This window comes from Anomaloglossus baeobatrachus, chromosome 12, assembly GCF_048569485.1.
Source record: "Anomaloglossus baeobatrachus isolate aAnoBae1 chromosome 12, aAnoBae1.hap1, whole genome shotgun sequence".
NCBI classification, from domain to species: domain Eukaryota; kingdom Metazoa; phylum Chordata; class Amphibia; order Anura; family Aromobatidae; genus Anomaloglossus; species Anomaloglossus baeobatrachus.
In genome coordinates, this window is record NC_134364.1 from 54,769,502 (window position 1) to 54,795,170 (window position 25,669).

Genomic DNA, 25,669 nt, shown 5'->3' on the forward strand with positions numbered 1-25,669 from the left:
CATATCTCGGAGGGGCCCTGAGTGCTTGCACTATTTAAATCCTGCTGACCGTGATTGACAGCAGTGTTTAAATAGTAGCGATCACAAGCTAGGGCTGATCACTGATGTTACATATTGCAGCCAGCATTTGCTCTGTATGGAGCGGGTGCAGCTTCTGAGCCCGCACTCTACACATGCACCCTGGCGGGCTGTGATGTATATACACAGTAGGGGGTGCACAGGACTAATTTAGGAACTTATTCGCTCATTAGTTTCCTGTGATCACATCTCGGAGGAGCAGTTAGTGGTTGTGCTGTTTAAATGCTGCTGACAGTGATTGACAGCAGTGTTTAAATAGTTAAACAGTAGTGATCACAGGCTAGGGCTGAGCACTGATGTTACATATTGCCTCTGCCATTTGTGATCATAGGAAATCACAGGCTATGTCTGATCACTGATGATACATATTGCAGCCGCCATCGGCTCTGTATGGAGCGGGAGCAGCTCCTGAGCCCGCATTCTGCACATGCACCCTGCCCAGCCGTGATGTATATGCACAGTAGGGGGCGCACATGACTTATTCAGAAACCTAGTCGATCATCAGTTTCTTGTGATCATATCTCGGACGGGTGGTTAGTGCTTGCACTATTTAAATGCAGCTAACAGTGATTAACTATTTAAACGCTGCTGTCAAACAGTAGCGATCAGAGGCTAGGGCTGATCACTAATGTTACATATTGCCTCTGCCATTTGTCATCATATGCAATCACAGGCTATGTCTGATCACTGATGTTACATATTGCAGCCGGCATCGGCTCTGTATGGAGCGGGCGCAGCTCCTGAGCCCGCATTCTGCACATGCACTCCAGCTGGCCTTGACCTATATGTACAGTAGAGGGCGCACAGGACTTATTCAGGAACCTATTCGCTCATCAGTTTCCTGTGATCACATCTTGAAGGGGGGTGAGTGCTTGCGCTATTTAAATGCTGCTGACCGTGATTGACAGCAGCGTTTAAATAGTTAAACAGTAGTGATCAGAGGCTAAGTCTGATCACTGATGTTACATATTGCAGTCGTCATCTGCTCTGTATGGAGCGGGTGCAGCTCCTGAGCCCGCACTCTACACACGCACTCTGGCTGGCCATGACGTATATACACAGTAGGGGGCGCACAGGACTTATTCAGGAACTTATTCGCTCATCAGTTTCCTGCGATCACATCTCAGAGGGGGGTGAGTGCTTGCACTATTTAAATGCTGCTGACAGTGATTGACAGCAGTGTTTATATAGTTAAACAGTAGCGATCATGGGTTAGGGCTGATCACTGATGTTACATATTGCTGCCACCATTTGTGATCATAGACAATCACAGGCTAGGCCTGATCACTGATATTTGCTTTGTATGGAGCGGGCGCACCTCCTGAGCCCGCTCTATCTACATACCCCCCAGCCGGCTGTGACGTATCTGTACAGCAGGGGGCGCACAGGACTTTTTCAGGAACTTATTCATGGCGACATTTTTTCTCTTTTTTTTTTTCCATTTTTGAAGAACCCTATCCCACAAGGACTGGAAAAAAATGGCTTATGTCCTGGATGAAGTCTAGTTATAGTAGGTATCTCACCCCTTACGCACCGTTATCTAATATATCTGATATCCGACATATTTTCTTATATCCTACCTGTATACTGCACAAATAATATCAATACACACTGAGAGCGAGAAAACATCCGGTTTTGTAGAATTAATGTCAGCCTTTACCTGGAATTTTATCTCTTATTAAGACGTCTCCGGAGACGGTCGCCCCCCCAAATGCTCACGCCTACAGGAATCTTAATGCAGCTGCCCCCGGGGATGGCGCTGCTGCAGCACGGACATCAAACAACTTTCTATTTTAGGGACTGTTTATCTGGATAACTAAAAGCAACAAATATATGGATTTGGGTTGCTCAGCTCCGTATGGATGGAGCACTGGATAGAGGACGTCTAGAAGGAGCTACTTTTATCTTACATTTTGATTGGGTTCCAAAGGCTAACAACACTCGGTGAATTATTAATTGGGGCAATCTAAGTATCTCATCAGTGCATGAATCATGCAGGACAGGACGGTCCACGTCCTATTACACCGCACACGCGAGGCCGGCTGCAGGCGTAACCTTACCCCAGGGGGGATTAATTACAGATGTGCAAGGGAAAGGATGTCAGATCGGCCTGCGAAACGCGTTGAATTTTGAGAAAGTGCTAAGTATTATCAGGTGCTCTCTTTTTACTAACACTTTTAAACTGCTACAAAACTGTGGCCAGGAAGGCGTAGGTTAATTGTACAAAATGGACCGAAAAAATAATATAAAAGTCGCAAAAAAAAAAGGTTTCTCCATAGACATAGCATGTAAACTACAGCATTACCACTTCACTAAGGAGCTAAATTTAGAAAGGCAATCAAAAATTATTGTTATTTTAATTAGGCATAAGCGTGCAATAAAGAACCTTTGTACAAAGCTGAAAAAAGTGTTTTGAAGCCGGTTTGATTAGCAACCTCTCATAATAAACAGCAAAATATGTACTGCATTCATTGCACTGCGGTATTAAAAGGGATTAAAGAAGCCTAATGCAGAAAATGTAACCGTAAGGCTCGACTTTCATTGCTCTATGGTACAAAAAAACCCAATTATTAAATAGCTACCATTTTTATCAAATTCGAAAAAGGTCTACATAAGGGTTTTTTCTTTGGAGGATCTGGAGACGCTGTGCGTTATACAAGCAGCGCATTGATTTTTAATATTTTAATAGGCACAATGTGATGCCTCATTTGCCTAGTGGTGGTGTTATGGGGTATGATGGGATCACTAAGAACAGGGGAGCCTAAACTAGCCCTCAGGCTAGGGGAACCCTGACCCTGATCACAAAGGTACATCTAAAGGTGACAATGTTTGGGCCACCTTCCTTGACCTAGCTCCTTAACAACCCTGATGGTGACTATGTTTGGGCCACCTTCCTTGACCTAGCTCCTTAACAACCCTGAAGGTGACTATGTTTGGGCCACCTTCCTTGCCTTAGCTCCTGAACAACCCTAAAAGTGACTATGTTAGGGCCGCCTTCCTTGACCTAGCTCCTGAACAACCCTGAAGGTGACTATGTTTGGGCCACCTTCCTTGACCTAGCTCCTGAACAACCCTGAAGGTGACTAGGTTTGGGCCGCCTTCCTTGCCTTAGCTCCTGAACAACCCTGAAAGTGACTGTTAGGGCCGCCTTCTTTTCCCTACTTCCTGCACAACCCTCAAGGTGACGATGTTTGGGCCGCCTTCCTTGCCCTAGCTCCTGAACAACCATGAATTTGACGATGTTTGAGCCGCCTTCCTTGCCCTAACTCCTGAACAACCCTGAAGGGGGTGATGTTTGGGCCACCTTCCTTGCACTAACTCCTGAACAACACTGAAGGTGACGATGTTTGGGCTGCCTTCCTTGCACTAGCTCCTGAACAACCCTGGTCTAGTGGCCCACCTTCCTCCACCCAGGAGAGAGCCGGGACAGGATTGATTAATCTCACTCACATAAACAGACAAAGGAAACTAAAATTCAAACTAACAGGAAGTCAAAGAGGTATAGACAATATGTGATCAGGAGGAAACTAAAGGAAGAGATGAAATAATCAGACACCAATAGTATTTCTACAACATACCAGACAGCACAGCACCAGCAACTAGATAACAAAGCACAAGGATCGGGATCGCACAAAGCTATCATCGGCATGGGAGAACAGGCTCCACTGTCTTAAAAAGGGTTGCGGCAACTGTGGTAGGTCTCCTGAAACATGTGACTTAAGCAGTAATCCACAGGCTAGCAGAAATTAACTCCTGTAAGCCTGATGACAGCACAGCTGGTCGACACCTGAGCCTGTCTGTGCAACTCAAAAGCAGCATCATGTGGAGTATCTGACTCTGCTGTGTGAACAGCGTCAGATGTAATCCTGAAACTTGGTGAGTTTTGAGACAGATACTGCGTGACAGGTGGCTTTGCAGGGAATTTGAATACTTTCTCCTAGGGATCCACGGTACATTGCAGCTGATCACTAAGGATCACAACTTAGTTTATTTTTAAAAGGCTTTTCTAGAGAGAATGGGTCTTGTTCAAAGACAAAGAAAACAAGATTTTTTAAGCTAGTGTTCAGTTTACAAACCTTACTGTACAAACCAATAATTTTCTTGCAATACTAATTAAGCCATCAGATTTTAAAGAAATACTGAATCTAATGGATTTTAGTAGAAATTAAAGCAAGAACTTGATCTTTGAGCCATTAAAAGCATGGTCTAAATGTCATAAAAAGTTGAGCGAAAAGAATCACAGGATCCCAGTCTAGAGACCATGGTGGCCATGTTGGAAGTCCGTAGCCATTGGCTCAGACCTCTGCAAACCTCCTTCTACCAGATAAAATCTCCAACTCCTCTTCTGATCAGTAGGATCTGCCAATGTCATTACTGAGCATGATGCAAATATGACGATGAACTTGGTCTCCTAATCCAAAGAACAGTCAGGGATGCTGGCAGGTAGGTGTCACGAGTGTGTCTCATCTGCAGGTTACATCTTGTATTAGAGTGGATTTACTTTCTTTTGATGCTGAAAGGGTTAAGGACTTTCTCATTGAGATTACTTTTAGCCTTATCACAGCTGCAGAATTTTGTCATCACGCCATTCCATTATATATACCCACTCCTGGCTTTACTCCATGCTGGTGAATGATATTCTCTATACTGTCCACATTGAAGGAGCTTGTCTCTGCATAACTGTGGTGTCATTTCAGTTGTATCTGCGAAGTTTTCTGCTGAAGAAACCAAGGAGTACTTTTTGTTGGTCTTTCCCCACCTGTTTGTCTTAAATTCCTTGTGCTATTTTATTGTAGTAGTGGGACTAGTGTCCCACTGGCATATACTCTAGTCAGGGTTAGCAAGGGCCTAGGCACATTATTGCACACAGAGGAAGAACCCATTTAGGGATGTTAGGGAGTGCAGGGATCAGCCACAGGTGAGTATGAGGATGGCCTTCCTTTACATCTCCCCTAGTTTTCCCTCTTGCACCACACGCCGGGCATTCCCTCTCCCCGGCGTGACAGTATGAGGTTCCAGGTTTCCAGGGCTCTGATCCGCCAACCATGGACTACCAATGTGGCTGCTGGACCAGGATCCTGCGAACTGTTTTGCTCCAATGTATAAACTTCTAACATCAACACTAATTAGTGTCATAATGATGGTTAAATCTAAAATTTCCAGTTCTGAAGCCATGTTTGTAGATCTAATCGTAATCTAAGGCCCTAATATAGTTTGAATTCGATTAAAAAAAATGTTTTTTTGTGAAGGATTTTAAATTAGAAAAGACTCCGTAAATGAGAGAAACAATTTTGCAACTGTAAGTGCAGAGGATCCGCTGTATTTGGAGGCCGCTGACCTACTTGAGCGCTTCAGTTTTCTTCTAATTAATATGTAATTAAGTGCTGAACTTTGTGAAGAGTTTCATTAAGTACCTGGCCTGTCGATGGCCTCCAAAAACTAAACATAGAGATCTGTCTAAAATAATAGGTGACTTAAGGGAAAGAATAAAAAAATAATACCCTCCAAATATTAAAATTTTGTCCCGTAAATAACAGTTAGTGCGAATCTATCTGCAGGGACCTAGTCCAGCGACCACATCTGTAATCTGTGGCCATTTCTTGGGATCCCCGAGAGCTGCCTCTTACCTTCTTGGCTTCTCTACGTTTCCATCCTGAAGCGGCCTCACTTTTGTGGCACGACGTGTGACGTTGTACCTAACCGGCTAATCAAAAGAGAAGATGCTGGGAGGTAGGTGGTGGTTCACAGGACTCGAGTCTTGGCCAACACCCTAGTCAGAGTAAATTCAGGGTCAGCAAGGGCGTAGGCACGTTATGGCTCATGGGTGGAAGGACCCTTCTAGGGATGTTAGGGTAAATATGTTAGTGCAAAGTGATCCACAGGGACCTGGTCCAGTGACCACGTCTGTAATCTGTGGCCATTTGTTGGGAACCCAAGAGCTGCCCCTTACCTTTCGGCATCCTTGACTTCTCTAATTTACCAGCCTGGCATAACCTCACTTTTGTGGCATGACGTGTGACGTCGTACCAAGGCAGCTAATCAAAAGAGAAGGTGCAAATGCCAGGAGATAGGTGGTGGTTCACAGGACTCTAGTCCGACTGTCATAGATTACAGAGTGGCTGGTGGCCCAGGTCCTGCAATCCATTTGCACCATTTCTAACGGTGAAGACAAACTATAGCCCAGATTCATCATTGCTCTTTTCCTCCACTTTTCTGAAGTAATTTTTTCCTTTTGGTATTTTCACCTTTTTCTCTCTCTCTCTCTCTCTCTCTCTCTCTCTATATATATATATATATATATATATATATATATATATATATATATATATATATATATATATAATTGTGTGACAACTAAGTTGTCTTTCTTTTTTATTTTTATTTTTTATTTCTCTTAGATAACTTTTGTTTATATAGATGTTATAGACAGATTCTGTCATGTGGTGTTCATGTCTACACTTGTGGGGTGCCGTGTCAGCGTCAGACTCTGTTCACATTGCAGAGTCTCTGACAGGCAACCTGATCTCTCCTCATTCCTCAGCCGGGCATCGGCTGAATCTTTTCCACTGCTTTCCAGTCTTGCAGGAGTTAATTCCTGTGTAGTGGGGTGCAGCTCCTTGAGACTCAGGTTGCTAATTCCTATTCAGCTGTCTCCTACCTATTTAAGGTTTGGGAGTCTGTTGCTGCCGATAATAGCTTCAGCTTATGCTCTTGTGATTCCGGTCTTTGTGGTAAACCTATTTTTGGTAACCATTAGTTTGTTGTTTGAGTGGTGTGGAAGTTTCCCCGTTGTGTGTTCACTTCCTTCCGTATACTTTATTCCCTCCCGTACACGTATAGTATCTCTTTTGTGTGCAGTGTCTGAGTTTTGTTTTTTTCCCCTGTCTGTGATATATGTGGCAAAAAACAAAAAGGACCTAGCGTCACCTTCACAGGTGCTCAGGAAAAAATATATGTAGAGTTAAAGTAGCCCTGGCACACCGTTTATTTCCCAATAAAAGAAAATGAAAGTCTCTTTTGTATTTTTATTGAAGAAGATGATACAGATGCAGAAAGTCCGCCTATGACAACGTTTCGGCCTTCATTATGGCCTTCATCTGGTCGGACAGACTGACTGGACAAGTTAGGGTTCCCAGAGGGACGAAGAAAAATTACAATACTGGTAGGGATGGTAGGTAAAGGGAATGCGTGAATCATCTATTTGTGGATAGACTTGTAAACCTTATAGGATGATTGCGGAGTCCCGTCAATATTTCAGTTTATACTTTATGAGCATATTCTATGATGCAGAAATAACACCTCGCTCTATACGAGCGTACGACAAATCTGTGCATGTGTGGCCGGATGTATACACACTCTTTAGACAGGGCTGCTGTGTTGCAGATGGCTATCCAAGGAAATATGTGTATATAAGAACTTGGGCCCACCTCACCGGACGCACAGGGCACGCAAGCGGTCCTCACACCCATTGATTTCCTTACCTGCCTCACCGCTGTATCCCCAAGCCCTACTGATAACTAGACAAACCGGATTTCTGAGGCATAGAGCCCCTGCTCCCAGACACCTGTGGACTCCATTTTTTCATTCTTTCTGCCCTGTGCTTATAAACTAAGAACTAAAACCAAGTTCTTATATACACATATTTCCTTGGATAGCCATCTGCAACACAGCAGCCCTGTCTAAAGAGTGTGTATACATCCGGCCACACATGCACAGATTTGTCGTACGCTCGTATAGAGCGAGGTGTTATTTCTGCATCATAGAATATGCTCATAAAGTATAAACTGAAATATTGACGGGACTCCGCAATCATCCTATAAGGTTTACAAGTCTATCCACAAATAGATGATTCACACATTCCCTTTACCTACCATCCCTACCAGTATTGTAATTTTTCTTCGTCCCTCTGGGAACCCTAACTTGTCCAGTCAGTCTGTCCGACCAGATGAAGGCCATAATGAAGGCCGAAACGTTGTCATAGGCGGACTTTCTGCATCTGTATCATCTTCTTCAATAAAAATACAAAAGAGACTTTCATTTTCTTTTATTGGGAAATAAACGGTGAACCTGTGATATATGTGGGGTTTGCATCTCCTGCCAGGGTAGGGAAGAGGGGGGTGTTAGTTCAGAGTTTGGACAGGATTTAGGGTCATGCTGGGGGTCCAGATCTGGCTACCATCAAACCTACCTCTTGGATGAAAGATAAAGGAAGAGGTTTCCAGCGCCAAGGATGAAGTATAAAATCCTTTTTTATTAAATAACAAAAAGTAAAAAACCAGCAGGTACCATATGCATGTCAGAAAAATTGTTCTCATGACTAAGACCTGAAGCGTCGAAACGCGTTGTTCTGCAATTTTTCTGACATGCATATGGTACCTGCTGGTTTTTTACTTTTTGTTATTTAATAAAAAAGGATTTTATACTTCATCCTTGGCGCTGGAAACCTCTTCCTTTATCTTTTACCCTGGATGGTTGCCGAGCCATATTCCGTGCGCAGGACTCTAAATATTACCAGCAGGTCAGTCCTTGGTGAGCTGGACTTTCCTCTCTTCCTTGATACCTCTTGGATGAGGGACAGCACTGGGTCCCTAGTCTGTTACCCCGACACCTCCATGATAGATTCATGAAATACACCATTGATAAAACATTTGCCAAACGGCTATTAATTTTTCATCCAATATTTCAGTGTGAAAACCACAAACCCCTTTAATTCTTACTGTTCTTAAGGGGAATCTGTGACCAGGTTTTTGCTTCCTGCTTTCCTGCTTTGTATACTGCAGGTATAGCAGTTGACTGAATGCTGAGCTCTATATAACCCCACACACACGACTAATTGGCAACTTACTGCCTATGCACAGTGTACACAGAAAGCTGCCAATCAGTGTTGGGGTTATACAGAGCTCATGAATATGGAGGACTACTGTAATGCCCACACCGGTGTCCCTGCATGGTCCTGCCTCCTCCCCCGGCGAGGACATCGCTCCACTCACCTGGTTATCCCTCCTGTGGTGGCCGCTCCTTTAGTGTCCCATGTTGCTGTCTCCTGGAGCCTGTGTACTCATCGCAGGCTTCCTGGCTTTGCACTATAGGTTTGTGCACGGCCACGCCCCTTTCTTAAAGGGTCAGTGTACCCTTAACCCGGAAGTGCCTCTCAGGTCAGCTGAGAGGCTGCAGCTATGTAAGATACTTCCTCCCTTAGGAAGTGCCTGGGCAATGAGTCTTACACGTTGCTAATTCTCAGGTCCCCTACCACTATGCTGCTACTGCTGTTATATTGTGCTTGTTTCTGCTGCTAACATGTTTGTATTTTAGTGTACTGCTGTCGCTATCCCTAACCTGCCGCTGCTGCTACAAGCTGCCACGCTTTGGTGAATACCAGGTGTGGTTCCGCAGGCAAGCTCCTCAGGGTTTTCTGTGTGGTGTGGTACAGTGGGTTCGCTAAAATCCCTGCTCAACTGGCGAGCAGAATTACATGGCAGCAGGTTTACTAGTCCTCTAATAATAATCTACTGCTGATAAAACAGCAATTTTTATCAAAACCACAGCAAACCGCCCAATAAGTGATACTTTGCTGGAATCAGGGTCTTTGCTCCTACATTATTCTGTTCTCAGATTATATGGCAAAAACCTGGTGACAGATTCCCTTTAAACCTCTTATTACAAAAAGAACAGCCTAAACGTGTTAGTAGTGTTCCCCATAAAGAATGCAATCTTTGATTTACCACAAAAAAAATAAAAAAATGTAAAAAAAAACCCGCTTACTTCTGCTAATCTGGAATGTTTGTGAACCACTTCTGCTTTGTTCATAGGAGTCAACTGCTGCAAAACGCTGCGGCTGTTCGTCAGCGCTCGAGTTAAGCGGGCAAATTTTGTCCATCCTTTAGAGGGAAAAAAGGAAAAATGGTGAGAGTAAATTATGCAGATCTTGAAACATTTGTAACAATCAACTGTTCAGTCAATATATTGATCTTACACATTTTCAGCAGGTGTGTCATTGATTTTCTATAACATTTTATTATTTCCTAAAACGATATAAAACTTAATGGAAAGATTTTTGGATTTTTAGGATGTTCTATGGAAAAGGTGCAGCTAGAAGGTTTTTGGCATTTTTAGGAATAAGTGTTATTAAACTTCAAACACTCAGATTCTTTTGGACTTGAAAGGTGATGTGCACATCTATTTTTTGTTTCTGTATACGTGAATGTTTCCTTAAAAATGAGATCGAGTCTTGTATTATTCTTTTACTGTGAAGGATGCACTAGGGCTTATTTTCAGGAGAGGTCTTATATTTTTACATGAACAACAATCCACATTTATTCCTGAATAAAAAATGCACATTTATTAAAATATAATCAGTCATTACATTCTGGAACATCAACATTTTGTGTTAATCCCATTACTGGATCAGATGCACATTTTCTTATCTGATCTGCTATTCTCATGGTGCAGAACCAGTCCTATAGTGGTGGGTACACATATATTTACAAAGGCTTAAATTACCTGCTTACATTTATTATTCCCTATGTACTGCTAACTTTATCCCCGAAAGTAAGCAGACACCCCTTAAAAGAATTGCACTTACCAGACCCCAAACAATTGGAGTTGGCAAGTAAATGGGCTCTCACATACAAATCTCTGTCCTGTCAGGTCTCCCTCCATTCTATAGCGGTTGGCTCTCCCTGGTAAATGGAAGCTGTATCACTTGTGCAGCATGATACTGGTTTGTGAGAGCTGCAGCACAATGCAGCTGAAACGGCGAGAGACCTGACAGCAACACATCCATCATCGACACAGATATCTGTGTGAGAGCCCATCCACCATCGGCACAAATCTGTGTGTGTGAACTCATACAGCATCAGCACAGATCGCTGTGTGAGAGCCCATCCACTATCAGCACAGATCTGTGTGAGAGCCCATCGAACATCGGCACAGATCTCTGTATGAGAGCCCATTTACCATCGGCACAGATCTCTGTATGAGAGCCCATCTACCATCAGTACAGATCTGTGTGTGAGAGCTCATCCACAATCGGCACAGATCTGTGTGTGAGAGCTCATCCACAATCGGCACAGATCTGTGTGAGAGCCCATCCACAATCGGCACAGATCTGTGTGAGAGCCAATCTACCATCAGTACAGATCTGTGTGTGAGAGCTCATCTACAATCGGCACAGATCTGTGTGAGAGCCCATCCACAATCGGCACAGATCTGTGTGAGAGCCCATCCACCATCGGCACAGATCTGTGTGAAAGCTCATCCACCATCAGCACAGATCTGTGTGTGAGAGACAATCCACCATTGACACAGTTTCTGTGTGAGAGCCCATCCACCATCGGCACTTGCAAACTGTAATTGTTTGGGGTCTGGAAAGTGCAATTTGTTTTTTGGGGGGGGTCTGCTTTCTTTGATGAAGAGTCCTTCTGTATTGTTTAATTTTTTCGCTGCTTGGACCCTTCCTTATGGAACCACAAGTAGGGCTTATTGTTGGAACAAGGCTTATTTTTAAAGCACACTTAAAAAAGCCCCTAAAATCCTACAAGTGCTTATATTTGGGGTAGGGCTTATTTTGGGTGAAAAAGGGTATTTAAGAGAATACAGTTATTTGCGATCACACATGCAATGCATTTATTTGTCTTCTAGTGAAGCATGAGTTCTTTTTATTGTATATGATATTTCAGGTAAGATTCAATAAGGTCTTCTTCTGTAAAATAGTTGTCCACTTTGGCACATACTCTTTCATTGTTCGGTCAGCAATGAGCAGAAAGTATTCCATTTCCTACGTAAGTCGGCATTAGCAAAATCACAATTTCCCTGAAATGGTTAATCCTGAAGATGACGCTTTCATAGCTGCTTTATAGAGGAGACTCATGTTTAAGACCACTCTATAATAGAAGAGAGTCTTGAACATGAGAGCACCTTTTACTATCTCAGAATTCTCTAATAAGTAAAATAATATAGACAAATAGTTTTTGATCTTGGTACATATATATTTAGTTTTTTTATTCTGCAACCTTTATGCATAAATTATTGAAAAAAATAGTAATTTTACTTTCTCAATGATTTTCTACAAATAAAATCCATTAATTTCTTAAATATTTGAGGTCATCAAAACTTTAAGTGCATCTAGACCTCTCAAGTGTTGATTTATTTTCTTTGTTGTCTGCCTTTATACTGTAAAGGTTGAACATATCGTAGCTTGGTCTCCAGGGAGAGAAGGGACCTAGCTCTGGTTTGTTCTATTCAGCTTGACAAATTTTAACAAATGTATTCCTCTAGGGAGGAGTCAGCAACTGTGTTGACAACCTGTGCTGAATCCTCCCTAGAGGAACTAAAATTGTTAAAATTGTTTTGTCAGCACAAAATGACTGATCAATCTAACCCCTTATGCTCGCTGCACCCTTGACGTGGCCAAATCATTTAGTGCCCTTTCCTACCTACTTGTTTTCCATTGATCTCTACCCTTCTTTGGCTGCTAGAAAGACAAATCTGTCAATCAAGGAATAAAGGAGGGGAGATAGATGGAAAATAAGTAGGTTGGGAGGTTCATCGAACTGTTTGACCTCATCAAGGGTGCAGTGAGCACTTTGTGAAGTAACCAAGGCCATAACTAGAGTGGATGCAGGGGCTTTTGTTGTGTTTGAACCCTGGAGCCTATTGGGTCCTAAAGGTCCAATACTGTTAAAGACTTTGGGGGCCCTGTTGCAAAATTTTAAATTTATGCACACAGGTTTCTAGTTATGCAACTGTAACTCCTTTGAAGCTCATCCGCGACAGAATCTGGAGCAATTAGAGATGTCCATCCCCCAAAAATCAAGGGAGGCCTTTATATACAAAAAATTGTTGGCCGATCCCATTCAGATGACTATAGTCTAAGGTGTCTTAAAGGAAGTGGATAATTATCCTAAGATCCTAAGATTAAATGTGGTGAAAAAAACGAAACCAAACTCTTCTTTCTTCTGTCCCATTGTCATGGTCGTCTACCTTGGAGATTAGTGACAGGCTATACCATCTGAGACTATACACATTAAATGTCTTTTTTCCTTTTGGCATATACTTGGTTAATGTCAGTTTTCTCCGTGTCACGGACATATCTCGGTTGCAGGTTTTGGTGATTGGTTCTGAGTCTTAAGGGGGCTTTACACGCAGCAATATCGCTAGCAATATTGTTGGTGAAAGCACCCGCCCCCGTCGTTTGTGCATCACGGGCAAATTGCTGCCTGTGGCGCACAATATCGTTCTGAGCCGTCACACGGACTTACCAGCCTAGCGACGTCGCTGTGGCCAGCGAACAGCCTCCCTTCTAAGGGGGCAGTTCGTGCGGCGTCACTAAGCGGCCGCACAATGGAAGCGGAGGGGCGGAGATGAGCGGCCGTAACATCCCGCCCACCTCCTTCCTTCCTCATTGCCAGCGGTCGCAGGTAAGCTGTAGTTCATCATTCCCGAGGTGTTACACATAGCGATGTGTGCTGCCTCGGGAACGACGAACAATCTGCGTCCTCTACAATCAACGATGTTTTGAAAATGAATGACGTGTCAATGATGGACGATTTGGTGAGTATTTTCCATCGTTAACGGTCGCTCGTTGGTGTCACATGTAACGACGTCGCTAACGATGCCGGATGTGCATCACTGAATCCGTGATCCCGGCAATATATCGTTATATACGTCGTTGCGTGTAACGGGGCCTTTAGTCTCACTTTGTTTTGTCGGATTGAGCGTATTAAATGGATTCCCTTTCCTTTGGGGAGGAGAGGGTTAATGTCAGCTCCTGACTACTGGTCAGGTGTTTCCGGTTTGGACCACGCCCAGGTCCTATAATATACCCTCAACTTCCACCAGAGGGTGCCAGTTATTTCCTATCATTTGGAAGCTGAGCCAGGAGGTGGAAGGAGCTATTTACCTTTCTCTCCTTTTGCTGTGCTTTGGGCTGCAGCATAGGTATTTTCTGCAGCAATTTCAGGTGTGTCTGTTTATTGTATGGTAGTTTCCTAGTAGTCTGCTTTCTTCCCTCTTTTATGTTGTTTCCCTCATGCACTATGTGTGTGTTTGCCGTGTGTACAAATGGTAGATGTTTTTGTTGTTACTCCTGTTAGTCCATATTTTTTGGTGGAGGTAGACTTCTGTTCTTGCCCATTCCCATGGGTATTGGGTTGTGGTTGGGGGGGTTCATAACATCAGGGACAAGGACAGGAGATAGGGCCTAGGTTGGAGGTCCGGACCTCCCTATCAATAAGGGTACCGTCGGATGTTTGGGTTTGATCAGAGGCCCCAGCTTTAGTGCCATTATAGGTTTCTCTTGGTTCACCAAAGTACACCCGTGACAGTTTGCAGCAAACTCAATACCCCTGCTTAGGTGTTTCCACTGATAACCACTCCCAACCTGGATAAATACCCTCTGCTCCCAGCAGAGGGTGCCAGTTATTCAGAATTCATTCTGGAGCTTGGTCTGGAGAGTGAAGGAGGTGTTTGCTGTTGCTGTCTTCTGTGGTTTGGTGTGGACATTACCCCGTTGTTTAGTTTCCTTCTTACCTTATTTACCCCCTGCCACGTGCACCTTGTAGTCCCTTGTAAGGGGGCTTTACACGCTGCGACATTGCTAATGCGGAGTCGTTGAGGTCACGGAATTTGTGACGCACATCCGGCCGCATTAGCGATGCCGTTGCGTGTGACACCGATGAGCGATTTTGCATCGTTGCAAAAACGTGCAAAATCGCTCATCGGTGACATGCGGGTCCATTCTCGATTATCGTTACTGCAGCAGTAACTATGTAGTTCGTCGCTCCTGCGGCAGCACACATTGCTATGTGTGACGCCGCAGGAACGAGGAGCCTCTCCTTACCTGCCTCCCGGCCGCTATGAGGAAGGAAAGAGGTGGGCGGGATGTTCCAGCCACTCATCTCCGCCCCTCCGCTTCTATTGGGCGGCCGCTCAGTGACGTCGCTGTGACGCCGCACGGACCACCCCCTTAGAAAGGAGGCGGTTCGCCGGTCACAGCGACGTCGCCGGGCAGGTAAGTATGTGTGACGGGTCTGGGCGATGTTGTGCGGCACGGGCAGCGTTTTGCCCGTGTCGCACAACAGATGGGGGTGGGTACCCACTCTAGCGACATCGGGACCGATATCACAGCGTGTAAAGTAGCCTGTAGTCTCCCTGGTGTTTGTTTTTAGTGTGCATGAGGGTTTTTTTGTCCCCCCAGTCTGTGTTTGGTCGGTGGAATTTTGTGACTAGTAGCCCGGCCCGGCCCCTGGGTGGTGGGTGTGGAAGGTGTTATATCAGGGCTTTAGACAGGAGATAGGGACATGCTGGGGGCCCAGACCTCACTGCCATCAAGTGTACCTCTGGGTTGAGGGTCAGCTCGGGGTGCTACCTAGTCTGATGGCCAGCTTAGGGGTCCCTATCCAGTCACATCCTAGCCAAAAGCGTGACACCCATCTTTTCTTTGTATTTCTTCAAAATAAATGAGATTATTAAGACGTAAGATAAATAGGGGGTGTACTGTGGACCATAATGCAAAATGAAGTTTGAGATTACAAATTAATTGTACCGTTCTACAATTTTGAACATCATCATAAATGACTATAATCTGATGATTGACTAATTTAATATAAAAAATATTTAAAAAAAAAATAAAATCCCACCGTAGACACAGTAGGGGAAGAAAATGCCTTAAATGACCCTTGTTACCAAATACTTCATAGGATTTATACCTAACATCTGCTTGGGATTCCAGCTTACACGGCTTAATTCTGCAAAGGTTACATTTTTTGCTCGTAATTTTAGGTCAAAGAAGAAAAACCCTACAAATAGATTTCAGCTCCTTAAATTTCTACGAAATACATTAAGACGCTGTGGAGCAATCGGTATGAATATCCAAGTGGTTAATTCTCCTGTTTATTGCAACACATGGCTCAATAATTTCTCTGCTACTTCAGAAACGTAGATATTTTGCCAGTAAAGCAGCTTGTCTTGTTAATGATCTTCCATAGGAAAATAAATAAAATCTGGAATATCTTACATTAATTGACACCAGAGGAGCAAAATATTAGAAAATATTGGCGCAGGCTGAAGAGCTGCATATCCTATTTGCCTGATGGGAATTTAATGGTATGGTAAGTGGAGTATTTAAAGCAGAGGCCGCGGATAAACCTTGACGTTTCATGCACATCCGGAGACCACAACTATGGAAATGTTATAGGCAGATGTGGAATAGATGCTGCAAAGTAAGAATACTTAAAAGTAAACTATAAACAATTATTTTTTAATCAATTAACAAAATGCAAAGTAAATGAATAAAAGCAAAATCCACAGTATATACTATAGCACTTTTTTCCCCACAAAAAAATGATGGTAAAATGAGGGCGCGTCTTACAAAATAGATATGGCTTACCGGGGCGGTGGTGGTGGAGCGGGGTCATAAAGACAGGGTCACAGGACAAGCTCGGAGGTGTCGTGGTGGGCAGCATTGATCAGTGGGCAGGCTGTGAGGGTGTCACAGGATGCGGTGTCTCGCCGGAAGGTGCATTGAGCTGACTACCGGCTCCAGTGAATCGTCCACGGTTGACGCGGTGAACTTCAAGAAAATGGCCACAGAGGCGGCACGTGCGCAGATTGACGTGATGGACTTCAAGAACATAGCTGCCGAGTCCTTACTGCGTACACCACGCTTCCGTGGCCATTTTCTTGAAGTCCATGTCATCAACCACGGGCGATTCAATGGAACCGGCAGTCAGCTTAATGCACCTGCCGCCGAGACACCCCGTTCTGTGACAGTTTTGCAGATTGCCTGCCCGCAGAAAAATGGTGTCTGCCATGACACCACTGAGCGCATCCTGTAACCCTGCCTCCTATGAACCCACTCCACCATCGTCACCCCGGTAAGCCAAATCCAGGGGATTCAATGGCACCTGCCGCTACACCCCCGAGCCGCAGTATCACCGATCCTCCTGAGATGCAACACTCCTTCTTCTGAACCCGCAGCATCGCCTACCCTGCCTTCTGTGACTTTCCTGAGCTGCTCCCCCTGGTGACCATTAGGATTAAGAAGCACTAGGTTTAAGACGGACCCTCACTTTAACATTAAAAATTATTTTTTCCAATTTTCCTCCTCTAAATTTGTGGTGCGTCTTATAATCCGGTGCGTTTTATAAAACGAAAAATACGGTATGTTCAATATTTGGGGACTGATTTTTGTCTTCTCGGTACACTTGTGCAAAGGGAACTCGGCAGAGAGATTGTTCCAAACATCTTGGAGAACTGACCACAGATCTTCTGTGGATGAGACTTGTGCAAATTCTTCCATCCCTCCACATAATCCAAGACATACTGTACTGGATGTTGAGCTCAGGCCTCTGCGGGGGTTGGACTATCACTTCAGGACGGACTCCTTGTTCTTCTTAACACTGACAATAGTTCTTAATGACATTGGCTATATGTTTGGGGTCGTTATTGCTGAGATAACATAAAGAAACAAAAGGAGTGGTGTAAACTTAAATCCAAATATCATCTGCGGTTAGTTCACCAAGATGTTTGGAACAACCTCCCATCAAAAATTATGTTCACGTGTACATAGAAGAACTAATTAAAGCAAAGGACAGTCAAAATCATTGATTTTATTTAGACTTCTTTTTTATTCACTCATATTACATTTTTTTACTCAAATTGAGCAGGTTTGAGCAGGTTATACGCTTGGACAGGCTCAATTTGAGTAATGAGTAAAACAGAAGTAAATTGGAAACTAAAGCATTTTTCCAGAAGACCCTAATAGGAGGTCTGGCGTGGGGCAGGAAAATGGCTGAAATGAATGGAAAAAGCACTCCGATGGAATGGGAACAGCATGGGGAAGATGCCTGGACACACATCTGACTCCCAGGTAGCTTCTGGGAAATATAATTTTGAAAATGGCGTAGGGTCCAACCTATTTTTGATTACCAGCCAAGGTAAAGCAGACAGCTGGGGGCTGATATTACCAGACTGGTATGGTGGCAATCGGGGGAATGGTAGTTGGGTTGATGTCAGCTGTGTAGTGTAGGCTGGCACCAAACCCAGAGGTTAGTAATAGAGAGGCATCTATCAGACACCCCATTACTAACCAAGTAGTCACAAAAAAACACACATATAGGAAAAATAGTTTTTGAATTTTTGAATAAAGAATCCCCCACACTATCCCACATTCACCAATTAATTATCAAAAATGTTCTCACGAAGTTCCTCCATCTGTGTCCACATTCCCTGAATGCAGCTCCTGTGACTTTGAAAAGCAGTAAAATCCAGCTATTCACAGCTGCTGGTTAGTGATGACAACTTTCATCAGCGTCGCCAACTCAATGCTTCACTCATCAAGACTGGGGGGCTCTGATAAGAGTTGTCATCACTAACCAGCACCTGTGAATAGCTGGATTTTACTGCTTTTCAAAGTAACAGGAGCTGCATTCATGGAACGTGGACACAGATGGAAGAGCTTCGTGAGAACATTTTTGAAAAATTGGTGACTGAGAGATAGTGTGGGGGAGTCTATATTGAAATAAACTATTTTTATCTGTGTGTGGGTGTTTTTGGGATTATCGTATGTCTGATAGACACCGCTCCATTACTAACATCAGCCCCAAAAGTAAGAACCCTATTGCCAATGCACCAGGGAAGTTGGGAAGAGCTGGACAAAGAGCCATAATTGGCACATGTAATGGCTGCAGGCTGCTATGTTTAGGCTGGGAAGGGCCAAATAACCATGGACCTTCTCACCCAGATAATACCAGCCCCCAGTTATCTGCTTATCAAACAAAGGGGGTAACCCACAACGTTTATTTTTTTAATTTTATTTATTAGGTTAAAAAAAAAGGCTACAAACACCCTTTAGTGCCAAATGAAAGGCACTTAAGAGTGCAAGTGAACAATATACCATGTACTGTAATAGCAATTAAAAACAGCTAATCTAAGCTTTCCATCCTTGATCAACTTTAAGGCCAGGGCCACATGCGGACTACTGTGATCCTCGCATGACACTTGGCTCACGCTGGCAGCACAGAGGGAGCAGAGTGTCATGCGAGTGTCATTGCGACTAAGGTCCAATCGTGTGATCGGACCACAGCTGCGGGGGCGGGCCGGTTCTGAGGAGCGGCGGGCCGGATCTGAGGAGCGGAGGGAGGGATTTATCTCCCTCTCTCCACTGTAGCTGGCTATTGCCATTCTCGCTCTGCACTCGCATTACACCGGTGTTCTGCAAGTGCAGTGAGACTTTTCTCTCGCCCTAAAGGGTACTTTACACACTACGACATCGCTAGCGATCTCATCAGCGATGTAAAATTCTAGATCGCAAGTGCGATCTTTCGAGATCGCACATGCGTAAAATGACCTATGTGCGACCTCAAAAGATCGCACTTGCGCTCTAGTGTGTCGCCCTGGGCAAGCCAGGGGACACAGATAACAACACCACTACACCCCACACTCCAGGTAGGCACACCTGCTAACCAGAAATCCTTGTTGCCTCCCTCCAGGAGTCTGTGATGCACACCAGGGGGTGGGCCAGGCGGTTGGCTCCGCCCACCAAGGAGCTCACAACTCTGGAGGCAGGAAGTAACCAGGCAGAAAGCTCAGGGACATGAAGGAGTGAACAGCAGATTAGCCCGGGGAGGGCAAGAGTGAAGTCCAGTGAAGGGCTAGAGTAAACAACCAGAAGTGAAAGTAAGGAAAGGAAAGTGGAAAAGGAGGAAAGCAAGAAGTGGTGACAGAGCAGAGAGAAGGAGAAGCCTGAGAGCCCAGCTGTGTGTAGGGCTAGAACAGCAAGGTCAGCGACGGCGGTGACTGTCCGGAGGGGGACCGTTTGGAAGTTCCTGGAAGGACCCCGTTGGCTGTGTGCCCGGTGGTCTGGAGCAGTGTTCCGAAGGACAGTCAGCACCAGGGCAGGGGCCTCTCGGACCCCGGCAAGGCTAGGAGTCGCCCAATTTGCCGAATCCGTCAGTGAAGGGGACGCAGATCCCCCAGCAACAAAGTCCCGATTGACGGCAACAGCCCGACCATTACCGGGGAGACACCGCCACCGCCAAGGCACCAGTTTCCCCAGGGCCAGCGCCTGCGGGCAAAGTGTAGAGCTCCTCCGGCCCAGATTGCAGTCGGGGAGCGGGTAACCGGAGGGAATCCACCGCTACCATCAGTCAAACAGGTGCAAGGAAGAGAGACGTCACCGTCACCTACCGGGAGTGCAGGTGCAACCGTCTGTGGGACCGTCCTACCAGCCGTTGGTTTACCGTACAAACTGTGTCCGTGTCTCAGGCTGAGTGAGTACCACAGTGCCGCAAGGCACAGCGCTGCCCCCGCGCCCCTGCGCCCTCCAGGCCCTACACTTCACATCTCTTCACCGGGCCCCGGGATCACCAACCCCTACCCACGGAGGGGCAATACAACACCTGGCTGCTCCCATCACCATCCCCGGGACCCCCACACTGAGCAGCGGTGGTGCCATCACCACCACCGTGGGTGGCGTCACGAACTATAATCCCAACAAACACCCCCCCCCTTTCACTCACGGGCGAGGAGCGTCGCTCGAGACACCCCGGGATCCGGCCCGCAGCTCGAGCCACCAGGAGCAACTGCCGGACCCGAGCAGAAGGGGTGAGCGCGGTGTGCTGACACCCTCCTCCCCGTCCCGCGACACTAGAATTTCACATCGCTAATGAGATCGCTAGCGATGTCGCAGTGTGTAAAGTACCCTTTAGACTTGAATGGTTGCGAGAGAAGAGGATTGCATTAGTCGCAGCATGCTGTGATTGTGTTCTCTGTCCGATTAGGGCTGAGAAAATAATCGCTCATGGGTGCTGACACATAGAGTAATATTGGTCCGAGTGGAATGCGATGTTTTATCGCATTCCACTTGCTCCGATTTTCATGCCATGTGTCTTAGGCCTTACTGAACTGCTGCCAGAAGAGAGTGTGCCACCAGATCTCATATAAGACCCAGTGACACACATGGGGTCGGCCAATCACAGTAATGCCAGTAGCCAACATTGATATGGCATTACCAAGTGTGGTAGGAAATCCCCGCATGTTGATTGGCTGTCTAACAGCCACAAAACATGCGTGGTGGGGACTCGAGCATGGTTCCTGAGCACAAGCAATACTCGGCCAAGTAAGGAGCATGCCCACTCATCACTACTACACATGCATCCTGCTGCTGTCCAATACCCTGCAATGCTTTTAATTACCAGCAGGAGATCACAGGGGATCTTGGAGGCTCCTAGCAGTGGTGTGGTACATAATGAAATGGTCTTGTAGCGGTACTGTACACCACTCCACGTCTCTTGTGCCTTATCTAGTCTAGCACATACTTGTGATCCTTAGGAAATAGCTTTGCTTTGGCTTCATGCTTCTTTTAGTTATTCCATAACAGACACCCACCCTGCCCAGGTCAGCGCTGTACCTGGGCATGGTGAGCAAAGCCCAGTTTTGTTTTTGTTTTTTAACCCCTGAGAGACGAGTTTTCCGAAACCAGAATAACAAAGCAAAAAGAAAAAGCAAAGTTCTGAGAAAAGATGAAAAATGAATTTATTATAACAAACAGAATATATTAGGAATATTCAGCATATTTACTTAGTCATCCTATTATTTGCAATTTTATTGCATTTGCTTCCAGGTTTCGTTTTATATCTTTAATAAAAAAAAATGCAAATTATTTTTTTTTTTTTGCTGCTTTTAAATCTCTCACCAATATAGACTGAGTTTGTATTTTATATACGTGGTAGCAGACAATACTGAAACGGACAGTGTGCGCACACAAATGTGAAAGAGGTTACTAAATACAAAAGTCTATACTGCATTAAGAAATGAACTATATAAAAAATATATCTTTTTACTTTTTTTTTCTCAAAATGCTTTAGGTATTGGCATTTTTTTCTGGTGTTTTCCTATAAGCTTTTCTATAGTACTTAGAAAGAACAAAAAATTACTTAAAGGGATTGTCCAATCTTGGGACGCAAGTTTCAAGTCCCTTTACATGACTACAGACTTGTAAGTCCTCAGAATATGCAGTGGGCATGCTGTTGGGATTCACCATTACTGGTGGTTGTCAACGGGACGGTCATGTGAGCACCCATATTTAATTTGCATACTTCCGGCCACATTCCAACTAGACGTGTGCAGCCTCGCTCAATTCATTTGTATTGAGCAAGGTCATACATGTCTAGTGGGCATGTGACTGTATGTATGCAAGTCGCATACTTATGGTTATGTGCCCACCTGCTCCCGGCACCAGCACAGGTGAATCTGCATTTTCAGGATACAGTACCACCTTTATCTTTGACCTTAGTTTGGGTACGGTACTGCAGCTTCACTCCATTCACTTCAATAGGACTAAATTTTGGTATCAGGCTCAAACCATAATCACAGGTGGTTCTGTTACAGAAAATAGTCTGGTTTTTCTAATGCTGGACAAACCCTATAAGTTGTTAAAAAACTTGTAATTTTTATTTAATCAATTTAATTTGCTAATTCTGGAATATGGAGCCCAGTGGGTGGTCCTACTTGGTGATTGACAGTTATGTGAATGCAGATAAGCATGGGAGACCATGACTCCGCCCACTGGACTACTCCTAAGCCCAAAGTGAATTGAAATTTAATTAAGTTATACTAATTCTTTTCACAAAAATTACACATTAGTCTGTTCAGCACAGCTCCTGTACTATGACCTTCTACCTGCAACGACCGGCCAGTACCATCAGCACATATGGATTTTTGTACTTGGCTCAACGGTATTCAGAGATGTAGTAATAATTTACCATCTAAATTCATGAAATGTTATACAGTGGGTACGGAAAGTATTCACACCCCTTTACATTTTTCACTCTTTGTGTCATTGCAGCCCTTTGGTAAATTCAAAAAAATTATTTTTTTTTCTCATTAAAGTACACTCTGCAACTCACCTTGTCAGAAAATAAACAAATGTAGAATTTTTTTGCAATTTTTTTAAACAAGAAAAACTGAAATATCATATGGTCATAAGTATTCAGACCCTTTGCTCAGTATTGAGTATACATCCCCTTGTGAGGTAGTACAGGCATGAGTCTTTTTGGGAATGATGAAGTTTTTCACCCCTGGATTTGGGGATCCTCTGCCATTCTTCCTTGCAGATCCTCTCCAGTTCCGTCAGGTTGGATGGTGAACGTTGGTGGACAGCCATTTTCAGGTCTCTCCAGAGATGCTCAATTGGGTTTAGGTCAGGGCTCTGGCTGGGCCAGTCAAGAATGGTCACAGAGTTGTTCTGAAGCCACTCCTTTGTTATTTTAGCTGTGTGCTTAGGGTCATTGTCTTGTTGGAAGGTGAACCATTGGCCAAGTCTGAGGTCCAGAGCACTTTGGAAAAAGTTTTCTTCCAGGATATCTCTGTAGTTGGCCGCATTCATCTTTCCTTCAGTTGTAACCAGTCCTGTCCCTGCAGCTGAAAAACATCCCCATAGCATGATGCTGCCACCACCATGTGTCACTGTCGGGAATGTATTGGGCAGGTGATGAGCAGTGCCTGGTTTTTGCCACACATACCACTTACAATTATAACCAAAACGTTCTTTGTCTCATCAGACTAGAGAATTTTATTTCTCATAATCTGGGAGTCCTTCATGTGTATTTGTCCCTACAGCATCTCTAGAGCTCAGCCACAGTGATCTTGGGGTTCTTCTTTACCTCTCTCACCAAGGCTCTTCTCCCACAATTGCTCAGTTTGGCTGAACGGCCAGGTCTAGGAAGAGTTCTGGTGGTCCCAAATTTCTTTCATTTAAGGATTATGGAGGCCATTGTGCTCTTAGAAACCTTGAGTACTGCAGAGATTCTTTTGTAACCTTGGCCAGATCTGTGCCTTGCCACAATTCTGTGTCTGAGCTCCTTGGGCAGTTCCTTTGACCTCATGTTTCTCATTTGGTGTGACATGCAGTGTGAGCTGTGAGGTCTTATATAGACAGGTGTGCGCCTTTCCAAATCAAGTCCTATCAGTTTAATTAAACACAGCTGGACTCCAATGAAGGAGTAGAACCATCTCAAGAAGGATCAGAAGGAAATGGACAGCATGTGACTTAAATGAGTGTCTGAGCACTTATGACCATGTGATATTTCCGTGTTTCTTGTTTAATAAATTTGCAAAATTTCTATACATGAGAAACGTTAACATTTTCACACTAGATAATAGGCTTGATTTTGGATTCACACTTACTGTTCTATACAGATGACTTTTGAGCAGTCTCATTATCAGCATAGACAGGATTATGGTACAGGTACTTTCACAAAGCATTCCTCTCCTCATTCAATGGTCCCGTTGGGGCTTCTGTCCGAAGCCCCCCCCGCAAAACCGGTTTCGGACGCATGTGCCGACACAGCCACTGACTATAATGGTCTAGATAGTGTCACCGTGTGCTCTCTTGTGCACCATTTTCTATCTTAATGCCAGCTGACCTTACACAGCTGACATCAACCCCATAAACCATTACTCTGATTGCCACCGCACCAGGACAATCAGGAAGAGCCAAGAGAAAGCGCCAGAACTGGGGCATTTAATGTAATACTCCATTTCCGAGGAGGCTGCGTGCTGCTATTTTTAGGCTGGGAAGGGGCCAATAACCATGGGCCTTCCCAGCCTACTAATATCAGCTCAGAGCTTCTTTTATTTATTTGGATAACAACTGGAAAATATATCAATCCATTGAATGATGTATCATCTTTGCACATCTTAACACAGAAAAAAACAATTGCTTAATTCTGTCACGGGTCCCGCAGATGTCATCAGTGCCGTATGGTGTGTTTCACTGACCAATAGACTTCTATTGAATATTGTCATCCGTGCTGACTGTAAAAAACGGCCATGTCTCCGTGTGGATCACCAGGACATGCGTTCATGTGAAAACAGTGAGGATTGAAGATCAACAGAGATTTTAGCAAGTATGTGTAAATGGACACCACACATACCGGAAGCACGGACGTGTGAAGGGGGCCTAAGAGAGAGCTTCCTTGAGACTGTTTTGTGGATTGACTGTGGATTTCACCCTGTTTACAATGTCATTTCAATAAAACAACATTCAAAGGTGAACGAGGAGATAAAATTAAATGCAAACATGAAATGAATATGTCACAATTTTAAAAGATGATTTCTATGTCAGTTGCTGTCAATGAACCTTAAAATTTGTCGGCATAAAGCAAAAAAAAAAAAAAAAATTGCAAGAAAAATTAATAGACAGTGAATTTGTAACCAAATTTCACAATACATAATACATATATTATGAATAAGATTTAGTGGACCTGATGAGGCTGGCATGCTTACTTTGAAAATCTAGTTCAAAATGGCTGCTTGATGCTTTTTTGAAATTTTATCTGCCAAATATTAAAATGCTTTGTTTATTTGAGGATCATGCACCCATTCTCACATGGATTTTCAAAGTAAGTACACACGTCTCATCAGGTCTAACAAAGCAATAATGAAAACATCTGATTTATCTAATCTACTGCACATTTATCTACAGATGATCTACTATGAAACCTCTTTGAGGCGACTTCCCAAAACTGGATGAAAAATGTTCTTCAATTAGGCACAGTATATAACAGATTATGGGGTGGTCTTCTCATAG

At 44.2% G+C, this 25,669-nt stretch overlaps 1 protein-coding gene across 4 annotated transcripts in view; it reads right to left on the bottom strand.

Annotated features, from left to right (window-relative positions):
• KCNH5 (potassium voltage-gated channel subfamily H member 5) overlaps positions 1 to 25,669 on the bottom strand; it is a 332,203-nt gene that overhangs the window by 178,916 nt on the left and 127,618 nt on the right. For all 4 annotated transcript variants that reach the window (XM_075330810.1, XM_075330809.1, XM_075330808.1 and 1 more), the window contains one exon: positions 9,841 to 9,956. In XM_075330810.1, the coding sequence (XP_075186925.1) occupies positions 9,841 to 9,956 (116 nt within the window). The remainder of the gene's footprint in view (positions 1 to 9,840; positions 9,957 to 25,669) is intronic.